Below are 21,244 nucleotides of genomic sequence, written 5' to 3' on the forward strand. Positions count from 1 at the left end.
CCAAGAACATCCACCTGCCCCACACAGTGGTAGGAGGAGCTCTCTTTTAAAGATAGGCATCTTATGTCTGAATGCATGCCTTCTTGCTGGTTGCTCCAGTTCTTTGGAATACGTCCCCACAATATATTCAATTCTGCTTGCCTTTAGAAAAGTTGTTTCCCCAGGTCCAGTTGAGTGGAGAACCCTCTTGGTTATCACATTTGGTCACCCATTTTATATTTTATGTACTGAGTTGTATGGGAGTATTTCTCCTGACAAAAGACTGTAAATCTTTGGAACAAGATACATTGGTGGTCCTAATGTTTATTTTCATAATCTGCCTCTTTCTTAACCTGCCAGAAGATCTAGGTTCAGCATTTTTTTTAGTTTGTAGTGTCCAAACCATATTGGTGTGAGAATAATGGACATTTGATTTTGTTATTGTTTTTTGAAACTTAGATATATAACTGTAAATTAGTTGAACTTCTCCCTTCACCTGTATATTACATAACTTTAAAAAATGAGATAAATATCTATTTGAAATATCTTAAGTACAATTTATAAAATGATGAGTATATTCAAAATAGTTGGACTAAGTTTGATTTATGAACATAATTTTTATTTTTCCTTCATTCAGACTAAGAAACAGCCATGGTATAATAGTACTTTAGCTTCAAGGAGGAAGAGACTTACAGCTCATTTTGAAGATTTGGAACAATGCTACTTTTCTACCAGGATGACTCGTCTATCAGGTAAATGCCTATTACCTTCTGAATAAAGTGGTTTATCGTGCCTCCCAATATCATCCTTCTGTTCGGCATAGTAATTTGCTATAGTTGGGACAGGACAGGACAGGACAGGCTAGGACAGGACAGGACAGGACAGGACAGGACAGGACAGGACAGGATAATAGACATCTGCAGCCATAATATTATTGTATGATTCATCCCTTTCCTATATTCCTAATATTGTTTACTTCAAAATGATGTTTCTTATCTCTAAGCGACACATCCTGGTACGAGAGAAGTTCCTTGAGGATGGGTTCAGCACAAGTCCGAAAACTCAGAAGACTAAACCTCTGGTCCTGGTGATAGACCCAGATTGGATCCTGAACTATGTTTCTTTTTTTCTTGCTGTTCGCCTTCTATTTTTTTCTGTATAAATCTCAGGGTTATATTTTTTCTTGGATGTTGGAGTGCTTGTTCATAGGTGTTACAGGTAGTACTCGACTTACAATCATAATTGAGCCCAAAATTTCTGTTGTTAAGTGAAACATGTTAAGTGAGTTTTACCCCATTTTATGACCTTTCTTGCCACATCTGTTAAGTGAATCACTGCATTTGATGCATTAGTAACCTGGTTGTTAAATGAATAGGGCTTCCCCATTGACTTTGCTTGTCAGAAGCTGCAAAGATCATAACTGAAAAATGGTCATAAGTCACTTTTTTCATTGCCGTTGTAACTTTGAACGGTCACCAAATGTACTGTTGTAAGTCGAGGACTACCTATATATGTATTATCCTGGAGACCAATGTCACATCTCAGTCCCCTTCCATATGGTTAGATTTCCACTACAGTGTAATTCAATTCTTCTGTAGTTCACCTCATAAGACGTTCCTCCTCAAACCACTGGACAGACAACCTGTTTTCCTCAACATCTGGCAGACATTTTTCATGACATATCCTTATCTCTCCCTAGATCTATCGTATACAAAATAACAGAGTTTTACACTGATTACATCCCAGCTTTGTAATAAGAAAGTGGTTTAAAATATCAATTATAGTATAATTTATAACATTCATTGGGATTTGTATTCATATTATATAAATGGGTATGGAGTTACATTGCAGCAAGTTTGACGGGATGCTTTTCTCATGTCTTAAATAGTTGAAAAGTTATTTTCCCTCTCAAACTATATTTGCTAGTTTTACTAAGAGATTTAGAATTAGGCAGACTAATAGAAGACTACCTTTACATTGTATGTATTTTCCACAGAAGTACTTGGTTATGCCCAAATCATGCTTGTGGGGGATGACATCTGTGTGTACCTACTATATCATCTGATAGGCGTCAGGCTGGGAAAGGATGATGAAAGATTATATATGACTTTCAGGTATTCTGCTTAAATTCTGTATTTGCTGTGTACTGCAGAACGTATTTTCAGATCTTAATGGACTACATATATAACCATTTCTATGTTAGTCCCGCAGATTAGAAAAAAAAATAGTATTTAATTGAACTGTAAACATATAGTGGCAGTTACTGAAACTATGTTTACCATTTTTCCCTTCTTGTAAACTTTTAAACTGCATTCTTTCCTCCCTGCTTTTCCCATTTAGATGATAGTAGAACCTCAAACCAGCTGGATGAATTTCAAGAGTGCCTGTCTAAGTTTACTCGCTACAATTCTGTTCGACCTTTGGCAACACTATCTTATGCAAGTGATCTCTACAACGGATCTAGCATAGTCTCAAGGTAATCAATACCTGTTTGAGTGCTATAAATCCTGAGAATTTATAATCTGACAAAACTCTTCATTTATTTGCAGGCAGTTTTATTCAGAGGACTTTGTGAAGTTAGATGTTGTTTATATTATCTTAATATTTGCTTTTTAAAGCTTATTTTCATTCTTTATAATTAGCATAAGTCACTACACTAGTTTTGAAATAATTAAGAGATGGAATAATCCATTCATAATTTCTGATCTGTTGTTACAATAGTAATAATAAATTGAATATAGATTCATATCCATATTTATATAAATTTATTTAATTTATTTATTACATTTAGTCTACATAAAATGGAGAAAATATTACAAATGCCAGTAGGAAATCATCTATTTTATAGAAGTACAACATAATATATTGAAGTCCAATGTGTTTTGGAAAATTCTTTTATCAAAAACAGTATGCTTACCAGCTAAAACATAGTCAAAAGAATTTTCTAAGTTATTCTAGAGTTATTCACAGGGATGATGCTGGAAATGCCATATTAGTTTGGTTGACATTTTAAGTATATACATTTCAGAGTGTGTTACTTTTTAGTGCTGCTGAAAACGTTCCTTAAATTTATCTTGTTGTCTTTAGGATCATCTATAATAAACGGGCTATCCTTATGGGTAATTTACTTTGGTCAGTGTTAGTCAGTTTTTATCTCAAAGGCAGCTGGACTGAATTTAAGCAATGCCAGTCCAATTTCAAGGAAATGTTGAAAAGAAACGTTTTGTTTCTGTTCTGCATTCTCAATAAATTTAGTACAATATTCTCATTTAAAAGGTGGGGTAGTGGTGGTGGTAAAAGTCACCTTCCCAGGCAAGTAAATATAGTAGTAGTAATTTACCGGACCACAAGGTGGCAACCTTAGTTTACTTTACAGGTAATGTTGGTAATAACAAGAACTGTAACTGTTTGATAAAAATAGTTCATTGGCAAGATCTCATACCATCTGTATTCACCAAAGGAACATATGAAGCATTTTCTTTATTTCTAAATGAGTGAAATTTTTCAGAACTTATGAGCCAATATTGACATTTCAAAAAGTAGAACTGCTTTTAATTTAATTTGTGTGTGTGTATTACATAGTGTTAGGATTGTGTAGCAAACTGACCAGCAAACTTGATAAGGTAATTGTTATTTTCTCAAAATTGTGGAAAAACAGATACTTCCTACATTTTACTTTTTAAAAATGTCAATACTTTCTCTCCTGTTGTTCTCAAATGTTGCCAAGTCCTTTATTTAAAAAAGTACTTTCAATTGGAAGCACCAGGCAGACAGAAACACATTTTACTACTCCAGAAATTGAGAGAACCATGTTGTATCTGTGATATAATTTAAGATGAAGTCAGTTTGCAGCCTAAATTTAGCATCCTAAACGTGGCTGAATATATAGATTTTAAGCGTAGACTTGTAAGAGTTAAATGTGCAAACCCTTATACTTTTATGTTGTGTTTTGTGCTCTTGATATTTACATTGTTAAAGTTTTCCCCTTCATTTATGAAGAAATTGAAGGATTCTAAATTTTTAATTAAAATTAAAAAAATAAAAATTAAATTAAGTTTGCCTTTTTCCAGTTTTTCCCGTCCTCTTTTTTTCCTTTTAAAAAGGAAATAGTTATGTATTAGTCCCCTAACCAAGAAGACAGCAGCTTTTTTATGTGATTGGATTCACAGTTAATGAAACTAATCTTAAAGAAGAGTGCATTTGCTTTTTTCTGAAGGTTCTTGTTCAATCATTTTTTGAGTGGCTTAGTAATCACACCATAACAGATTATCCGTTAACAGTTCAGGAATATATAACTTCGTTTAGTCATTATAGAGAAAAATCCTTCAAAAACTTTCAGTTTCAGTAGTGTGATGGCATCCCTTGACCTATCTGCACTAGTAGACTCAAGTTACAATTAGGAGGAGTGCTTAAATCATTTGGGAATCCAATTCCCAGGGACAACTTGATGGCATCAAGATGATCCCCTTGACTTTCATCATAGGATAGATTAATTTAAATAGTTTTAAAAACTCATATTGCAGATTCCTTGATTTTTCCCATGGGACTTTAGTAAAGTTTCATCAACAGATATGGCAGCCTCATGTCATAATTGTATATATCACCCTGTCAAATACATAGTATGATGTATTCCTGTATCCCATTATCTATCACAGTGCTCCCCAACCGTTGCGGCTTGGCGGCCTGGCTGGGTGGAAAAGGGGAATTGCGCCATGGCTCCATTCATGCAAGAGAGAAGAGAAGCCCGAGAAGCTTTTGGGGTGCGGTTTCACCCTCTTTCAGGCACACCAAAAGCTTTTGCAAAGGGACAGAAGGCCTGAAGCAGGACGAGATCACTCCCTCAAAGCCTTTCATCCATTTACAAAAGCTTTTGGTGTGGAGAAGAGAAGCCTTCAGACTCACCAAGGTTGCCTGATGCTCCAAAAATGGATCCGATGTCCTGCGCAGCAGCCTTGGTGAGTCAGCGAAGCTGAGCAGGGGATGCTTTTAGAGCATCGGGAACAGGCGTCTTGGCAGCCCGGCTGGGAGTGGGGGAGAGGGAAACTGGGCTGCGTGAGCGGGGACTGACGTATGCGTGCAGCTTCACTCATGCAACAAAAAAGCCTTTGGGGCACTGCTCAGCAAATGGAGCTGCGTGTGCACACACTGGCCTCTAGCGTGGCCCGGTTCCAAATAGGTCACCGCCCGGTAGTCGGCTGTGGCCTGGGAGTTGAGGACCCCTGATCTATCACACACAAATTTTCTCATTCTTCTTGTATTTATGTAATTTTCACCGTTGTGTCTTATTCCATATCATCAAGGGATTGAAGCAAGTCATCTTTCTACAAGTTCACCATGATGTATGTGACTTGCAGCATGATTTCATTTCTGAATGGGCTGAAATACTTTTAATATACTGGAAAAAAACCCATTTGATCTCTGTTCATTTGTTTTACCTCTAAACTAGGTAGCTAGAGTTATTGTGGTGCTTAAAAGTTTCTGAACGCTTGAACTTTCAATATTTCTGCATAAATATGACCTGAATGTTATCTGTTCTCCACATGTTCCAAAACTAGATAAAGCAAACCCAAGTAAATAAATGAGTCAAACACATTATATTTGTTCATTTATGTATAGAGGAAAATAATCCAAAGCAACATATTTGTGTGTGGCAAAAGTATGTGAATCTTTGCTTTCAGTCCCTCCCCTCCCTCCCACCAGGCAGCAATAAGTACAATTAAGCATTCCTGATAACCGTTATTCAGTCCTGCAAATCAGCTTGGAGGAATTTATCCCACTCCTCCTTACAGAATATCTTCAATTCAGGGACCATGGTGGGCTTCCTCAAATGAACTGCCCACTTCATAACATTTTTCATATCATTTCCGTAACATTTTTGTAGCATTTAGGTCAGGATTTTAACTTGGCCATTCAAAAATATCAACTTTATTCTGCTTTAACCGGTCTTTGGTCATACAACTTCTGTGCTTTTTGAGCTTCAATTCATGGACAGATTTTCTAACGTTTTCTGTTTCTAAAATTTGCTAGTACAATTCAGAATTCATAGTTCAATCAATCATGTAAAGCTGTTTTGGTCCAGAGGCAGCAAGGCAGATCCAAACTGTACTTTCACCACCATGTTTCACAGATAAAATAAAGTTCTTATGTTGGAATGCAGTGCTTTCTTTTCACCAAACTTAACACTTTTCATTCAAGCCAAAAAATTTCTATTTTGGTCTCATTCTTTCAATATCCTTCTAACTTTTCCATGTGGTCTTTTGCAATCTGGAAATGTGCAGCATTGTTCTTTTTGAGAATAGTAACTTTCTCCTTGCAACCCTGCCATGTACATCATTGTTGATCAGTGTTCTGATGGTGGTTTCATGAATGCTGACATTCACAAATGCAGGAGAGGCCTTTAGTTCCTTAGGCATTATAATGCAGTTCTGTAAGATCTCCCAGAGTATTAACATGCCTTGCTCTTGGCATGATCTCGATTGGTCAATTTCTCCTGGGAACAGTAGTAATGGTGTTGAATTGGAGGTGCTCAGATATCTCCTTTGTTCAATCTTTGAAACACTTCCACATCCTTGAGTAGTGGATCCCCAGAACAGAATTGTATAAAGAACAGAATTCTGTTCTTTATACAAGGCAGGACCTCCCACATACAACCAATTATCACCTTGATTGAAACACCTGACTCTAAATTCTGCTTCAGATGAACTGATGATCCTAGAGTTCACATACTTTTGCCACACAGAAATAAGCAGTTTTGGGTTACTTTCCTCAATAAATCAATAAGTATAATGTTTTTCACTCTTTCGTTTAGCTGGATTATCTCTTCCTCATTTTAGGGGTTATATGGAGAACAGATCACATCTTAAATATTAAAAATGAAAAGGTTCACAAACATTTTACCACTATAGATAAATATTAATGAAGACATCATTTAGAAGAGGTAGTGATAGATTTTTATTGTTAAAGAAAAAATAGAGTTTATTTCAGACCATTATAAAACTATTGATGGAATAGCTTTTATGCCATTTATAGTCTAAATTTTGATACACGTTTTTGTGCAGAGAAAATGTACCTTATATTGTGAAAATGTGTGTAACAACAGTAAACAGAATTTCTCTGCCCCTGTTTTTGGACTTCGTAAATTAGATACATGTACAGAGGAGCAGGTAATTTCTGAAGAAATAGAATACTTCTGTCTCAGAGAACTGATATTGGTATTCTCCAACAGGTTTGTTTAATGGAGGAGATGGCAAGCTTTTGGTGTTATAAGACACATTTGGAATTCTGAGAGATCTGACCATAAAATAGAATATTGGCAAAACCTGACTGGCTGTCAGGAAGGCACAGCTGTTCATGCAATATGTATGAAAAGCCAGAGACCAATACATCCTGTAAGTGGAATCCATTCCCATTTAAAAATAACTGGACTCTATGAATTCAGTAGTTGCTAATCAAGTGTAATGGATTTCTTTTCTCAGAAAACTAGATGGACAAGTAAAAGCAGGTTATACTCCCCATGTACAAGAAATTCCGCAAAATAAAATAATTAGTTTGAACCCACTTTGTTTTGACAAAATATGTGAAAGCTCTTTGTATAAGGAATAAATTTTTCAGTGTAAGCAGATGGATTACATTGATTAGTTGCATTGAATTGGTTCAGCTTTGGTAACTGAAGAGAACTCATATCTTGACTTATAGATGTTCCAAGGACAACAAGAGTGTCCTAGGGGTGGGTTGGCTATTTTAATTAATTTAAAATGGCAGTATGAGATCGATAAAATCCACATTCAGTTATCTCTTTTATTCAGTTTTTCCATTGTCTTCCCTCAGACTTTCCAAATATCTATTTTCCTAGTTTATCATGTGCCCTGAATACGTGAGATTCTGCTTGCTGGTCATTGCTTCAGGGGAACAGTCAGGCTTTATTTGATTATGGACAGATTGATTTGCTCTTGCAATGCATGACACCCTTACTAATATTTTCCAACTGCATAATTGGAAAAGCATTTGGATTCTTTCTCAGTGTCCAGATTTAACTGCTGTGCATTACCCCTGGGAAGACCATTGTTTCTGATCTTTCTTGTTGTTGAAATGCCCTTTTCTTCGATGATATTGTCTTAAGATTGCCATTCCGCCCTCCTAGGATTAATTTCCTCTTTACTTCTGCAGCGATCTCCATCAGAGAGGTTCAGAGTTGCTGTCTCTGTCTGCAGGACACTGCAAACTTCAGAGGATTGCAGTGGTCCCAGGTTGCCTTTCTTCCCTTTTCTCATCCTGTAGAATATTATGTCACCAGCATGAGGTTCCTAAGGCTATCCAATGGGGACTAACATTTCTGCAGCATTGGCATCTTCCCCTGTCAGTTTAAACATGCAGGCTCCTGCCATATGGGAACCTTTGGATTTCTGTTATATTTTGAAAAAAACCTGGCTCAACTGTGTAAGCAAAAAGGATGTGAAAAATATCCTGATGCTCCAGCTTGTTCTGGATTTTGAATATGTATACATGTGTGCTACAAAAAATATTGCATTGAAATATTGCTATTGGAATTTCAGTCAGCCAGAGTATTCTGTTCTTTTTTGTGTTTGAGCATTTCTGAAAATCTTTCATTTAACTAAAACTTACTATTCTCCCTTCTTATACAAATGAATGGTGCTTTTTTTAATTGCTTAAATACAATCCACATTGAGAGTGTGTGTGTGTGTGTGTGTGTGTGTGTATTTGCTACTCGTGTGCAGAATGTGGATCATGCTGATGCTTTACTGTCAAATATCAGAATACCAAATGTAGTACAATCAAGTGAGAGAGAAACGGGGCTGAAAAAAAAAGTCCAAAAATGAATGGTACAGATTGAAAATCTTATCTTCCAACATTTCCGGAATTAAAGCTGAGTTTTCTTGTGGCAAACAAAAAGAAAATTTTGCAATCCTCCAAATAATACCAGATTCAAACAATAATAAAGATTGCAATACTGAAGACTTTTCAGTAAATGACCAGTCATAAGTTGAAGACTACCTATATGTTGAGCATCTTTGATTTCTTGCTAGAATCACTGCAAACTGCTCTCCCTGGTTCTTGCTCCCGGATCCAAGATATTCTCTGTGAATTGCTCAACTCCTGATACATTTTGGCCAGGGTCTTAGTATCTCCATTTTGTCTGAGCTTTTGAATGGCTGTGGAATCTCACTGCAAGTGCTTATATTGTTCATTGTTGAGTTTTAATTCTAGGCATATTTCCATATTCTGAATATGGAAATTTGCATATTCTGAATTTGGAAAATTCAGTGGAAATTTTTGAGTTACCAGTGGAACTTTTTGTAAAATTTAGTATTAATAATTAATGTTAAGCTACTGATATTTTAGAGATGTCATTGTGAATGTTGATGATATATCATACAAACACATTAAACACCTCTTCAGTTAGCAAATGTTATTTTTATCTATGTAACAAACAAAGCTGTAGGCATGCAGTATATCTATAAAAGCAGAGAAGAAATAGCAAATTCTCAAGGTTTTTTGCTCTATAGCTGCAGATTTTTCTTTAAGAAAACATTCTCTGCTAGAAGTGTGAACTAATATGAAACTAATGTGAATGCTTTATGCTCGTGCAAATAAATTGTGTGTGTGTATCTTGAGAAGAATTCAGCCCAAGTATATTTTATAAACGTCTAATTCATGTGGTAATAATGATAAAATGAATTGTATGTTACTATTACAATTATATATTAATATTAAAAATGTATATGACATTAACCTTTGTGTTCTGACATGCTATAGCTTTTTTGGCATATATTATTTTCATAGTTTGGAAGTGATTGTGCTATCCATGACAGTCGATGCTAATTGATGAACAGGGGTTCAGTAACCTAGTGTCATTAGTTTATTTCATATCAGATGGAAATGGAGGTTTTAATATGCTAATATGAATACAGAAAAGAAAGTTTGTAATCTGAGTATTTGAAGACAGATGTGAAAAAGTGTTACCAAAAATACTAGAAAGTAAATAGCAAGACAAAAGTAGCCCAAATTGCTTTTTTGCCTATTTAAGTGTGACGGTTTCCTAATGCAATCTTACATATATTTGATCAGTCTGAAGCAAAATGTCTCTTTCAGGATCAAATTATGTTATTAAAGTAAAATGTATCCAAAAAGACTAGTTTGGAGATAAATAAAGAATAATATTTAATAAAATAGAAATCAGCATTGTACCCAAGCTTTTCCTTATCTCTTGTTTTGTTTTTCTTTTTCTTTTCTTTTTCTTTTCTTTTTTTTTGCATAATTTTTTTTATTTTTATTTCTCATAAACATATTTAAGTGTACAGTCTCTTATCCATCATTAATCATTGATCATTCATCGTATCCTTTAACTTCCATTTTTATTTGTTCAGGGCTACTCTTTTACCATTTCTTCTTCTTTTTTTTACCACAACCTTTCCTCTTCTTCCATCCTCTCTCTTCTTCTGTCCCTTTCTACTTTCTTCATTCCTCCTCTCCTCCCCTTCTACTTCACCTCCTCTTCCCCACTCCTCTCGTCTTCCTCCCTTTCTAACCCTCTCTTCTACTCTTCTTACCCCTCCCTTTTCTTCCTCTCCTTTTCCCTCTCTTCTATCCCTCTCTCTCCTTTCCTCTCTTCTCCCCTCTTTCTTTTCCTCTCTCCTTTCCCACTCCTTTGTTGTATCCATTTTCAACTTAATCTAGAATGGTATTCGAGCAGCCCCGATTTTCTATTTACATATATCTTCATTTCAAATTCTTTTTTGTTTAATAATTACATCTGTTTTATCATTCATGTACACTTTTATAGTAATACTTTTTCTCTTCCCCCCCTTCCCCCTTTTCCATTTATCTAGGCGTCATCTGAGTTTCTATTCTTTTTATTGTCTTTTATCTTATTTGTCTTTTCCCTATCCACTTCCTTTCTCTATCTTTATTTATATTTCTTTTCTAACCAATCATAAAAACCTCCCCATGTCTTGAAATACATTGACTCCTCTTTATCTTTTATTCTCAATGTTAATCTATTCATTTCTGCACATTCTAAAATTTTCTTTATTATCTCTCCTTCCGACGGGATTTTATCTGCTTTCCAGTTTTTTGCAAATACTATTCTAGCTGTTGTTATTATGTGAATTATCAAAGATATATCTTCTTTGCTATATTTCTCTGGTAGTATTCCCAATAAGAATATCTCTGCTCTTAGCTCTATTCGTTGTTGTAGCATTTCCTCTAACCATATCTGTATTTTAACCCAATAGTTCTTTGCTTCTTTACATGTCCACCACATATAGTAATATGATCCTGGCAGTTGATGACATTTCCAACATTTAGCTGATTTATCTTTGAACATTTTAGCTAATCTTTCTGATGGCATATGCCATCTATAAAACATCTTATACAAATTTTCTTTATATGCTGTTGCCATTGTTAATTTATAATTTCTCTCCCATAATTGTTGCCATTTCTCCAATTCAATAGTATAACCAAAGTTTTTTGCCCATGCTATCATTCTTTCTTTTACTTCTTCATCTTCTAATTCAATTCGCAATAAATGTTTATATAATTTCTTAATCATTTTTTCCTCTGTTCCTGTCAGTATCTCATCTAATTCTGATTTTCTCAAATTAAAACCATACTATCTACAGTCTGCTTCAAATCTTGATTGTATTTGCAATCCTGTATACCAGTCTATCTCATTCCCTTGCTTTTCTAACTCTTGCTTTTGCTTCAGTTCTCCCTGTTCTGTTAAAATATCCTTGTATCTAATAATATTCTCCATATTTACAATATTTGGATTTGTCAAAGTTTCTGTTGTTGAAAGCCACATTGGTATGTTCAAATAATGTTTTTCTTTCACTCTTTCCCACACTAATAACAAACCATTTCTTACATAATGTCTCTGGAAATATCCATGTATCCTTTGTTTCCCATACCATAGGAAAGTGTGCCAACCTAGTTGTAAATCATGCCCCTCCAACGTCAATAGTCTTATGTTTCTCAATAAAATCCATTCCTTAACCCACGTTAATGCTGCTGCTTGGTTACATAGTTCCCAATTCGGTAGTCCAAACCCACCTCTAGTTCTTGCATCTTGTAGCATTTTTATATTAAATTCTTGCTCTTTTTCCTTGCCATACATATTTCCATATTATTCTCTTCAAATTTTCAAAGTACTTTTTCTCCAATTTTATTGGTATCGTTTGAAAGAGAAATAACAGTTTTGGTAATATGTTCATCTTTATTAATGCTATTCTTCCCATTAATGATAGTTGCAGATTCCTCCATTTCTCCAAGTCTGTTTCAATTTGCTTTTTCAATTTATAGTAATTGTCTTCCTTTATCTTCTTTTATCTCAAAAGGGAAAGTATTAATTGATTTCATATAATTGATTCATATAAAGATCCAGCCAAGAATCCTTTTAGAATAAAATAAACTTTTATTTGAGGAAACAGTGTATATCTATTGAAATTGGATGTGGACAGAATATCCACATTCTTGCTGTAATAAACTACATAACTCATTGCGCTCATTGATTTACACTATTGCAGAGATTTGTTTTGTCCCAAGTAGCTTTTGCATACTCATAAAATAGGTTATTGATAGGGATGATGTTTCAATAGATGAATCTGGATAATACATTCTAATTTCAAAGTTATATTTCTGTGTAATGCCAGATTAGCCAAACAGGTGAGAAATTTCAAAAATTAATATTTGTCAATGTAGTAACAATGTAGTGTGATGTAATTTTAATTGTAAGGGGAAATCCAAAAAGTTACTAAAATATTTTTTTATAGGTAAAATAAAAATTATGTACCTTTTACCTAGATAAAAGTTATTTCTTTTATTAGCTTTTTGCCTTTCCCATTACAATGAAACAGAAGTTGATACAGCAATTCAGTTAAGATTGTTATGGAATAAATTCTTGATTGTAAAACCTTTCTTGAGACAGATCAGAAAACACATTACAAGGCAATCAAATACAGTGCAAAGTACAATTCTGTTTGGAAGCCTTTATGGACTATTTCTCCTGTTTAACTTTATATAAATTGTAGTTATTTTGGTAAGGTAATAATTTTTACTTCAAAAATAATACTAGACTTATTTAGCTCACAATTTCAGAGCAAATATTTTAACTAGGGACTCATGGACATGTAGCCCTAGAATTTTATAACTGGAATTTGATTGTCAACCGTCCTGTTGGCATGAACAGCAAAAGAAATTCCTGGGACATTTTTATTACCAAGAGTAAAACTTTACTGACAGATCCATACAGACACAGAAGAAGCGAATCCAGTTCTGAAGTTTTGGCACAAAGCGCAGTATAATGATGCCCCCTTTTCCTTTCCCCAGGCTGCCCAGTGTCCACTGTCCACCAAATCCAGATTAAGCATTTTATTTTGGGAAAACAGATTGCACCTTTTGAAAGTATTCAGTTCATGATCTTGGGGTTGTAAGATTTTCTCAGGCTGCAAACTGCTCACATAGATTCCTTCTCTCGCTCCCAGCTTCCCAGACATTCCAATCATACCCCTCCCTGCAAGCAGAAAGAGGACTTTTGCAAGTCAACTTTGACATGGATTTTAATTGGTCTTATAACATATGAAAAATAATTAGATCCATTATATTTTTGGATATATTGAATAAGTTCATATGTTTAAAACCAGGACAATTCCAGTTAGTGTAAGAGATAATGGGGCCCTATCATGTCATGTCACATTATCTGTGAGGTCCAATAAACATGAAAAATAAATTTATTTATTTATTTATTTTTAAATTTATATACCGCCCTTCTCCCTGAGGACTCAGGGCGGTGTACAGCCAGAATTAAAAAACTTGGAATACAAATATTAAAAAACAATTAATATATATATAAATTTGGCCCAAAATTAAAAATACAAACCAATTAAAACATTTAAAATTTCTTCTTAAGCCAGCCTGGCTTGCTGGAAAAAGTGGGTTTTAAGGGCACGGCGGAAGGCACTAAGGTCTTGGATTCTCCTTATCTCTGGGGGCAACTGATTCCAGAGGGTAGGTGCCCCCACAGAGAAGGCCCTCCCCCTGGGGGTCACCAGCCTACATTGATTGGCTGATGGCACCCTGAGGAGGCCCTCTCTGTGGGAGCGCACGGGACGATGGGAGGTCGTCGGTAGCAGCAGGCGGTCTCAATGTTGATTTAGTTTCACCTTAAGATCATAATAAATATGCTTAATATTTTTAACACCCTAGTCACTGATTTGTTAATATAAATTATTCCAGTTCTTCATTAGTTGTTTACAAACAACTAATGTTGAATCATAGAATCATCCAAAATTTCAATACTGATAATATCTCAGATGTTTTAGATGCTGCTGAGCAGCTGAACTAAATGAAATCAAGAGATGATTAACAGTATTTATATACTCCATTGGTATAGCCATCCATCTAAAACCAGTAGGTGGAGAACAATTATAACAACAATTAAAGAAGTTAAAACACAGCACAAAACAGAAATTAAATACAAATAGCAGCCAAATAGCATTATAATCTGTTGATATCAACATAACCAGGAAATGAAACCCTTCACATACTTGGGACCCCAAGCCCAAACACATAGCTAAGTCTTCAAGGCCTTCCGAAAAGGCAACAGGGTTGGGGCCATCCTAATCCCAGGACGCAGACTGTTCCAGAGGTCAGGCACTATGGCAGAAAAGGAGCATCTCCTGATCTCCTGATTCCCATCAAATAACATTCCATGGCTGACAGGACTACCCAACCAATCCTGGCATACTGGATTGGTTGGGTAGAAACAACTAGGACAGTCCCTCAGGTAACCCAGTCTCAAGCCATAAAGGTGTTTAACGATGACAACCAGCATTTTGAAACAGTGGCAGCCAATATAGCCTTTGTTACATGTGTCAAATAGCCAGCACCATTTACAAGCCACCACCTGAAGTTTCCGAATGCTCATCAAGGGCAGCCCCATGTAGAATGCATTGTAGTAAATATATTGCCATATACTTTAGGCAATTCAAATGCTTCCCACATGAATATGCAATATGCAAATGAAAGACCCATGTGGGAGCACCTGACAATATTCATAAGTAGTTATTTTGCACATATATTTCAGTAGAGCTACCTTTCCCACATAGGTGGCTATTAAAGCAATTGCAATTGGTCACAATTTTGGGGAAAATATTTATTAAAAGGAGTCATATTAATAGTTAATTGCTGTGCTTATAAATAGGAGTCTTATTTAAAATGATTATCAAGTGTTTGTTGCAGTCATGGTTCATCTCTGAAGCATGGCAGACTATTACTGTGCTGTCCCAGAAATAAAGCAGTAACTATATTAACTGCCTATAGCAGCTGTATATGCTCTGCTAAGAATAATAAACAATCTGATGGAGAAAAGTAAATCTAAGTGGATTGTAAAAACAATAAACATAAAGTACCCATACAAAAATTCAAATATCTACAATTCAAATTCATAATAATAATAATAATACACAACCATTGATAGTCCCCATGTACATCTCAGATACATACATTCACAACATCTCACAACCACATTCACAAATGTCTTCCTAGATGCACATTTGATTGGGATAAACTTCCTTTTCAAGCTCAGTTGTTTAAGATTATATTAGTAACAGAATAATGAGAACACCATTGATGTACTTAACTAATACAAGGCTGTAGCCTTGGACTTCAGATCCATTAAAATCATCGTAGTCAATCATATATTCACTCTTATGTCAAGAGAGAGCAGGAACCCTGTGGGTTGTTCATGGTCCTTACAATCATTTTTGTGATGCAAATTCTCTAGGATTACAGTTCCAAAATAATAATAACACAACAATGCAGTGCACTTTCTTTTATTCTTTTATCAAATAAATAGCTCTAAATAAGTATGTTATGCTTCTGGGTAGGCTTCACACTTGTTTTGAACATCCTTCCAAAAATGAACTCTCCAGTGATATTGTTATATCACTATCCTATCTCCTTTCTTCCCCAGAAGTCAGAATAAATATATGGGAATCTAAACTTTTTGAAAAATTGCCACATTTGAAATTTTACATGTTTTTGTGGTGGGGCTACTGTGGAGAGTCATAATTTGCTCATTCATAAAGTGGCTGTGATGGTACCATGGAGGGACAAATCTTAAGTCAGGACAAGCATAGAGCCTAGAGAATGCCAAGGTAGAATTCAGCAGGAGTCTGTTCTTGATCGCCCCTTAAAGTTTGAAAAGTAGTAATTAAATGAAACTGCTCAAATTGCATTTTTAGATATTGATCTTTTTAAGAGCAGTATTTTATTCTCTCTACAAATAGTATTTCTAAAGATGCGTTTTGGTGAGATCTTGAGTCCTTGTCTTGAAGATTAATTGGAGTATGCAAATGTCTTGAGTGATATAGCTAACAAAAACAGTACAAGCTTATCACCCTAAATACAGCTCAGCTCGATTAGTTCATTCAAATGTGCAGCTATACTCTTTTCCCTTTATTCATCTGTTTAGTGTTCAGATAGAACACTAAAGTGTTTAATTTTTGAAACACCTATGGGATCAGACTGGTTTATTAGTTTAGTTGCTTTCACAAGCTGGAGATGCATGATTCTCCAAATTTATTTCTAGTTATTTGTGAGTGTCTGTAGGGTATCATTTTATGATACTCATCCCTGGGTCATTCTGGCTGGATATTGTGCAAAACATGGAAGGACATACTGTAGGACTGGTAATGTTACATTTCACAATATGAACTAATCTTTGGGTGAAACTTCCTTTCCCTTTAGATGTACCTAGTTAAAACTAGAATCTTGATTTGTATTTCTATTCATGATTGTTCAAAATAATCACTGTTTTTTCTGTTTTGGACATTAATGATAAACTGTAATGAGTTTAAACTAGAAAATGGATGATGCCAGTGCTTTTAATTTATTAGAATTATAGATTTATGAAGCACAAATGAAGTTAGAGATCTTTATCTTTTTTCCCCTACTGCTCTACCTGAAAATAATCTTAACTTCTCATAAGAAGATAAAGGCTTTCCCTTCTGGAAAATTTAAAAAGTATGATGTAAAATCAGAACTGAGGGATTTCCAGAACTTTAGAGAAAATAGATGATAAATGATAATTTAATGAGAAAAAAGATTATTGTACAATGTCTAATATAGTGTTGTGATCACTGTTCCTCTGATAATGTAAAAAATAGCTTCAAAACCTGAAGCTACTCCAAATTTGCCAAGTTTTAGAATTAGAATTTATTTTTTTCATTTCAGAACAACTTTATAATGATTGATATAGTGACAGTGCAGTTTTCAAGCATTAAATTCAGCTAATTCAGCATCTATAAAGTTCTAAGTCACGTTATACTTTTTAACCAGAATTTGGATATCAATTTGGGGGTTCTTTGATATCTTCAAAAAAAAATGATGTGTTTTTTTTTTAAAAAAAATTCTGATTAATGTGATATAGCTAAATGATACAGGCCTATATAGAGAACAGGAATTGTGATATCACAACCAACATTCCTTCCAAAGCATTCTCTTAATCTAAGCCTATGCACTTCTCTAAATTGAGAAATGTGCAATAAAATTTATTTCTAACAAACACATGATTCTCAATGATCTGCAAGCTTTGGTCTGCAAAACTCATTATAAATATAACCCAGCACTTGACTTTTCAGACTTTCCTCTTTATCACCAGTTGTGCCCTTTTAGTCAGAATTCTGCTTCCTTCCCAGACAAATTTAACAAAATAAGCCCTTCTATTATTATTTTTTTTTAATTTCATATAGAGCAGGAGTGGGTAACTGGCCCTTTTATGACTTATGGACTTCAACTCCCAGAATTCTGGGAGTTGAAGTCCACAAGTCATAACTGGGCCATAGTTACCCACCTCTGATATAGATGAACCATGCCACCATTCCTCCAGTCATCAAATGTAAATACAGTCTTCACATCCAGGTTAAATGGTTCACAGAGCCTGTGCAATTGTTCCATGTTCTCATATATTTGGGACTTCATCATTGTTTTCTTGGGTACTAACTTTCATAGAAATTATTTTAATTCCATTCTTTAGCATACTGCTGTCATTTTCATAGACATCTATAAAATATTTTTTCCAGCATTTTCTTGCTTCAGTTGTATCCTAAGCCATTTTGTCAGTTGTATTCTTAATATAATTTGCTCTGCTAGGGACACATTCTTCAGCCCATTCTTCAGCTCCAAAATGGACTCTGGACCAGGGTGGCTGAAGCCTATTTTGGGGTGTGTAATATATGTTTTTGTATTGCTGGTCAGATTTGCCATCTTGTTTACTGTTTTCTGTGTGGACTGTATATTTTTTATGTACCATGAATTGCCCAAAATCAATAAGGAGTTAGTCAGACAATACTAAATCAAATAATTAATGGTTACTTCCATTAAAATCACTCAGAAATTTCTCTGTCTTAAATTTAATTATTTTTAGTGCATTCTTTGCAAGTATGTTTTTAGGATGAATACATTGCATCCCTTATTGCCCATGCTGTTCCTGATAGAGCAAAGGAAAGGATAGCCAGCAATAGACAGAGTCAACCTATTTTAGTAAGTAAGTCACAATTACACACTAACTCAGATACAAAAACTGTGTACTATTCTCAGGTTTTATGGGTAAATTGTCCTCCTTGTCATTGGGATAGTTGGTAATGTGACAGTTTGGAAGAAATAGCCAACCTGGCTCTGGTGTATTGTTTTATACAATGCTGAACAATCCAGCAAGTCCATCTTTTGCATTTAAAAAAATATCAGGAATAACATTTACTTCCCCACACATTTTCCCTTTTAATTTCTCTTTTCTCTTGTTTTATTATTCTGGATTAAATTTCCTTTCTCATGTTAATTTTATTCTACCAGTAGAAATGAATCAACAAGACAGAAAATTTAGTGAGAAGGTAGCCTTTTGCAAACTTAAAAGTTAGAAATTTTGGTATCTTAACCTGAACGTCGGAGATGGTGTTCTCCTGAAAAATAATACGCATCATCATCATAAGAAAACAATATGTTATATTCATAAATTTATGTCTTTTGTGTTTTTGTTTCTTAGTATTGAATTTGATCGAGACTGTGACTATTTTGCTATTGCGGGAGTTACAAAGAAGATTAAAGTCTATGAATATGGCACAGTCATTCAGGATGCAGTTGATATTCATTATCCAGAAAACGAAATGACATGTAATTCCAAAATCAGGTATATGTTGCTTCTCTTCTTCGATTTTAAAAAGTAAGAATGTCTTGTCTCCTGTACTTCCATATTTGAGTACATGTAGTTCTTGACTTACAACCATTATTAAATGGTTCTGCAGAAATATTATTCAGTGACAAGATGATAGAATTTACTGTTTAAATGTTTTGGTAAACAATTGTCGTAAAGAATCCAAATCTGGTTAACTATCTTTAGGACAGTACTGATGATTGCTTATTCTTGGATACTAGCATTCTAGTAAGGATAGATGTATTTTGCTACTACTATAATTTTAATGGAAATAAAAGCAACAAAAATGAATGCCAAGGCAGTATATGAATGACTTTCTGTATAATGTAAGATTCATTATAATTTTCACTTTGACCTATATACAAGTAGTCCTCAGCTTATGACCTCAATTGAGCCCAAAATTTATGTTGCTAAGTGAGAAATTTGTTAATTTGCCCCATTTTATGAGTTTTCTTGCCCCATTTGTTAAGTGAATCACTGCAGCTGTTAAGTTAGTAATATGGTTGTTAAGTGAATCTGTCTTCCCCATTGACTTTGCTTGTCAGAAGGTCGTAATATACATGACCCTCGGACACAGCAATCGTTATAAATATGAACCAGTTGCCAAGCATCTGAATTCTGATCACATGATCATGAGGATGCTGCAGTGGTCATAAGTGTGAAAATTGGTCATAAGTCACTCTTTTCAGTGCCGTTGTAACTTTGAATGGTCACTAAGTGAACTGTTGTAAGTCGAGGACTACCTCTATTGCTAAGTTAAAGTTTGAAAATATTTTTCCCTATAAGATCTGACATAGGACTGTTGCTTTATTTATTGAACTTAACATTTTATTTACTAAGGATAGTTTACTTTTTTAAAGATGGGTTTTTGTCACGACATCTTTACAAGCATGAGTAGACAATGACATGTTATATAAACAAAATTATTTCAACAGATGGAATGTATAACATATTCATTAATCTTTCCATTAATAACAGACGCTTCTCAGCATGCTGTATAGAAAACACATCTTCTAATTTTTAACTTAGAACATTTTTAGAAAATGAAGAAAATTCAATACATTGTGTGATAATTCATTTTGAAATTAAAATAGAATTAAAATTTATGTTGTGTGAAGAAGTTTAAAGAGGTATTAATTGGATATTTAATGAGTGCAAAGTACAGGTGGCCCTGCTTCCCTGCTGTTCCATTATCCCTTGTTTCATTTATCTTAAGTTAATTTTAAAAAGCCAGACTTCGGTATCAGTAGTAAAGTTTTTCATCTGTGGTTTGGGACTTGTTTTTTTTTTTTTTAATCATTTTGTTTGGTTATTTTATGTAGGTAGAAAATAGCTAGAGAGCATTTTTTTAGGGTTACACTGCAGATGTTAGGCTAGTATTAAATATCAGCAGTCACGGTATCCTTCTAAGAGTTGGGATGTGTTATTTTTCAGTGGTTCTCCTCTTCTCTGGGATTGGTTCCAGTTGGTGTTTAGGGAGTGGGGAGAATCAATAGAGACTGAAGCCCTTGCTTTGCAATATTGCTTAGGGTTCAGCACAACTGCTATATGAATCTTTCGGGCAATATCAGGTATCATCCATACTTAGATGATATCCAGCTATCTTCACCCATGGCCCTGGTGCCTGGAACATATTGAAGCATAGATGGGGTAGAACATGCTTGGGCTCAGTCAGAATTGAGTGGCTATGAAAACAAGAATCTCCCATGGCCAGTGATTGACCAACATTAATTCTGAATGAAGTTGCACTACTTGTGACCAGAATTGTGCATAATTTGTGGAACCTCCTGGCTTTTTGTATTGGTATGTGTGAAAAATATGGGGGTAGACACACTGTCAGAAAGAAGGCAGCCTAGCCTGTAACTGGGTAGTGGGTGGGGCCGGGGGGGGGGAGAGGCTCAGAACACACACACGATTCAACCAAGTATTCAGACTGTATATGAGATGTAATTGTACAGGTAGTCCTTGACTTATGACCATAATCGAGCACAAAGTTTCTGTTGCTAAGTGAGAATCTGTTAAGTGAATTTTCCCTCATTT

General features: G+C 34.8%; 1 protein-coding gene across 6 annotated transcripts in view; it reads left to right on the forward strand.

Annotated features, from left to right (window-relative positions):
* The window catches only part of COP1 (COP1 E3 ubiquitin ligase), a 111,397-nt gene that overhangs the window by 25,068 nt on the left and 65,085 nt on the right, over positions 1-21,244 (forward strand). For all 6 annotated transcript variants that reach the window (XM_087891133.1, XM_034409744.3, XM_087891134.1 and 3 more), the window contains exons 10-12: positions 617-731; positions 2,320-2,455; positions 19,037-19,180. In XM_087891133.1, coding sequence (XP_087747259.1) covers positions 617-731; positions 2,320-2,455; positions 19,037-19,180 — 395 coding nt within the window. The remainder of the gene's footprint in view (positions 1-616; positions 732-2,319; positions 2,456-19,036; positions 19,181-21,244) is intronic.

Source organism: Pantherophis guttatus, chromosome 3 (genome assembly GCF_059756535.1).
Source record: "Pantherophis guttatus breed Tessera chromosome 3, ASM5975653v1, whole genome shotgun sequence".
NCBI lineage: Eukaryota > Metazoa > Chordata > Lepidosauria > Squamata > Colubridae > Pantherophis > Pantherophis guttatus.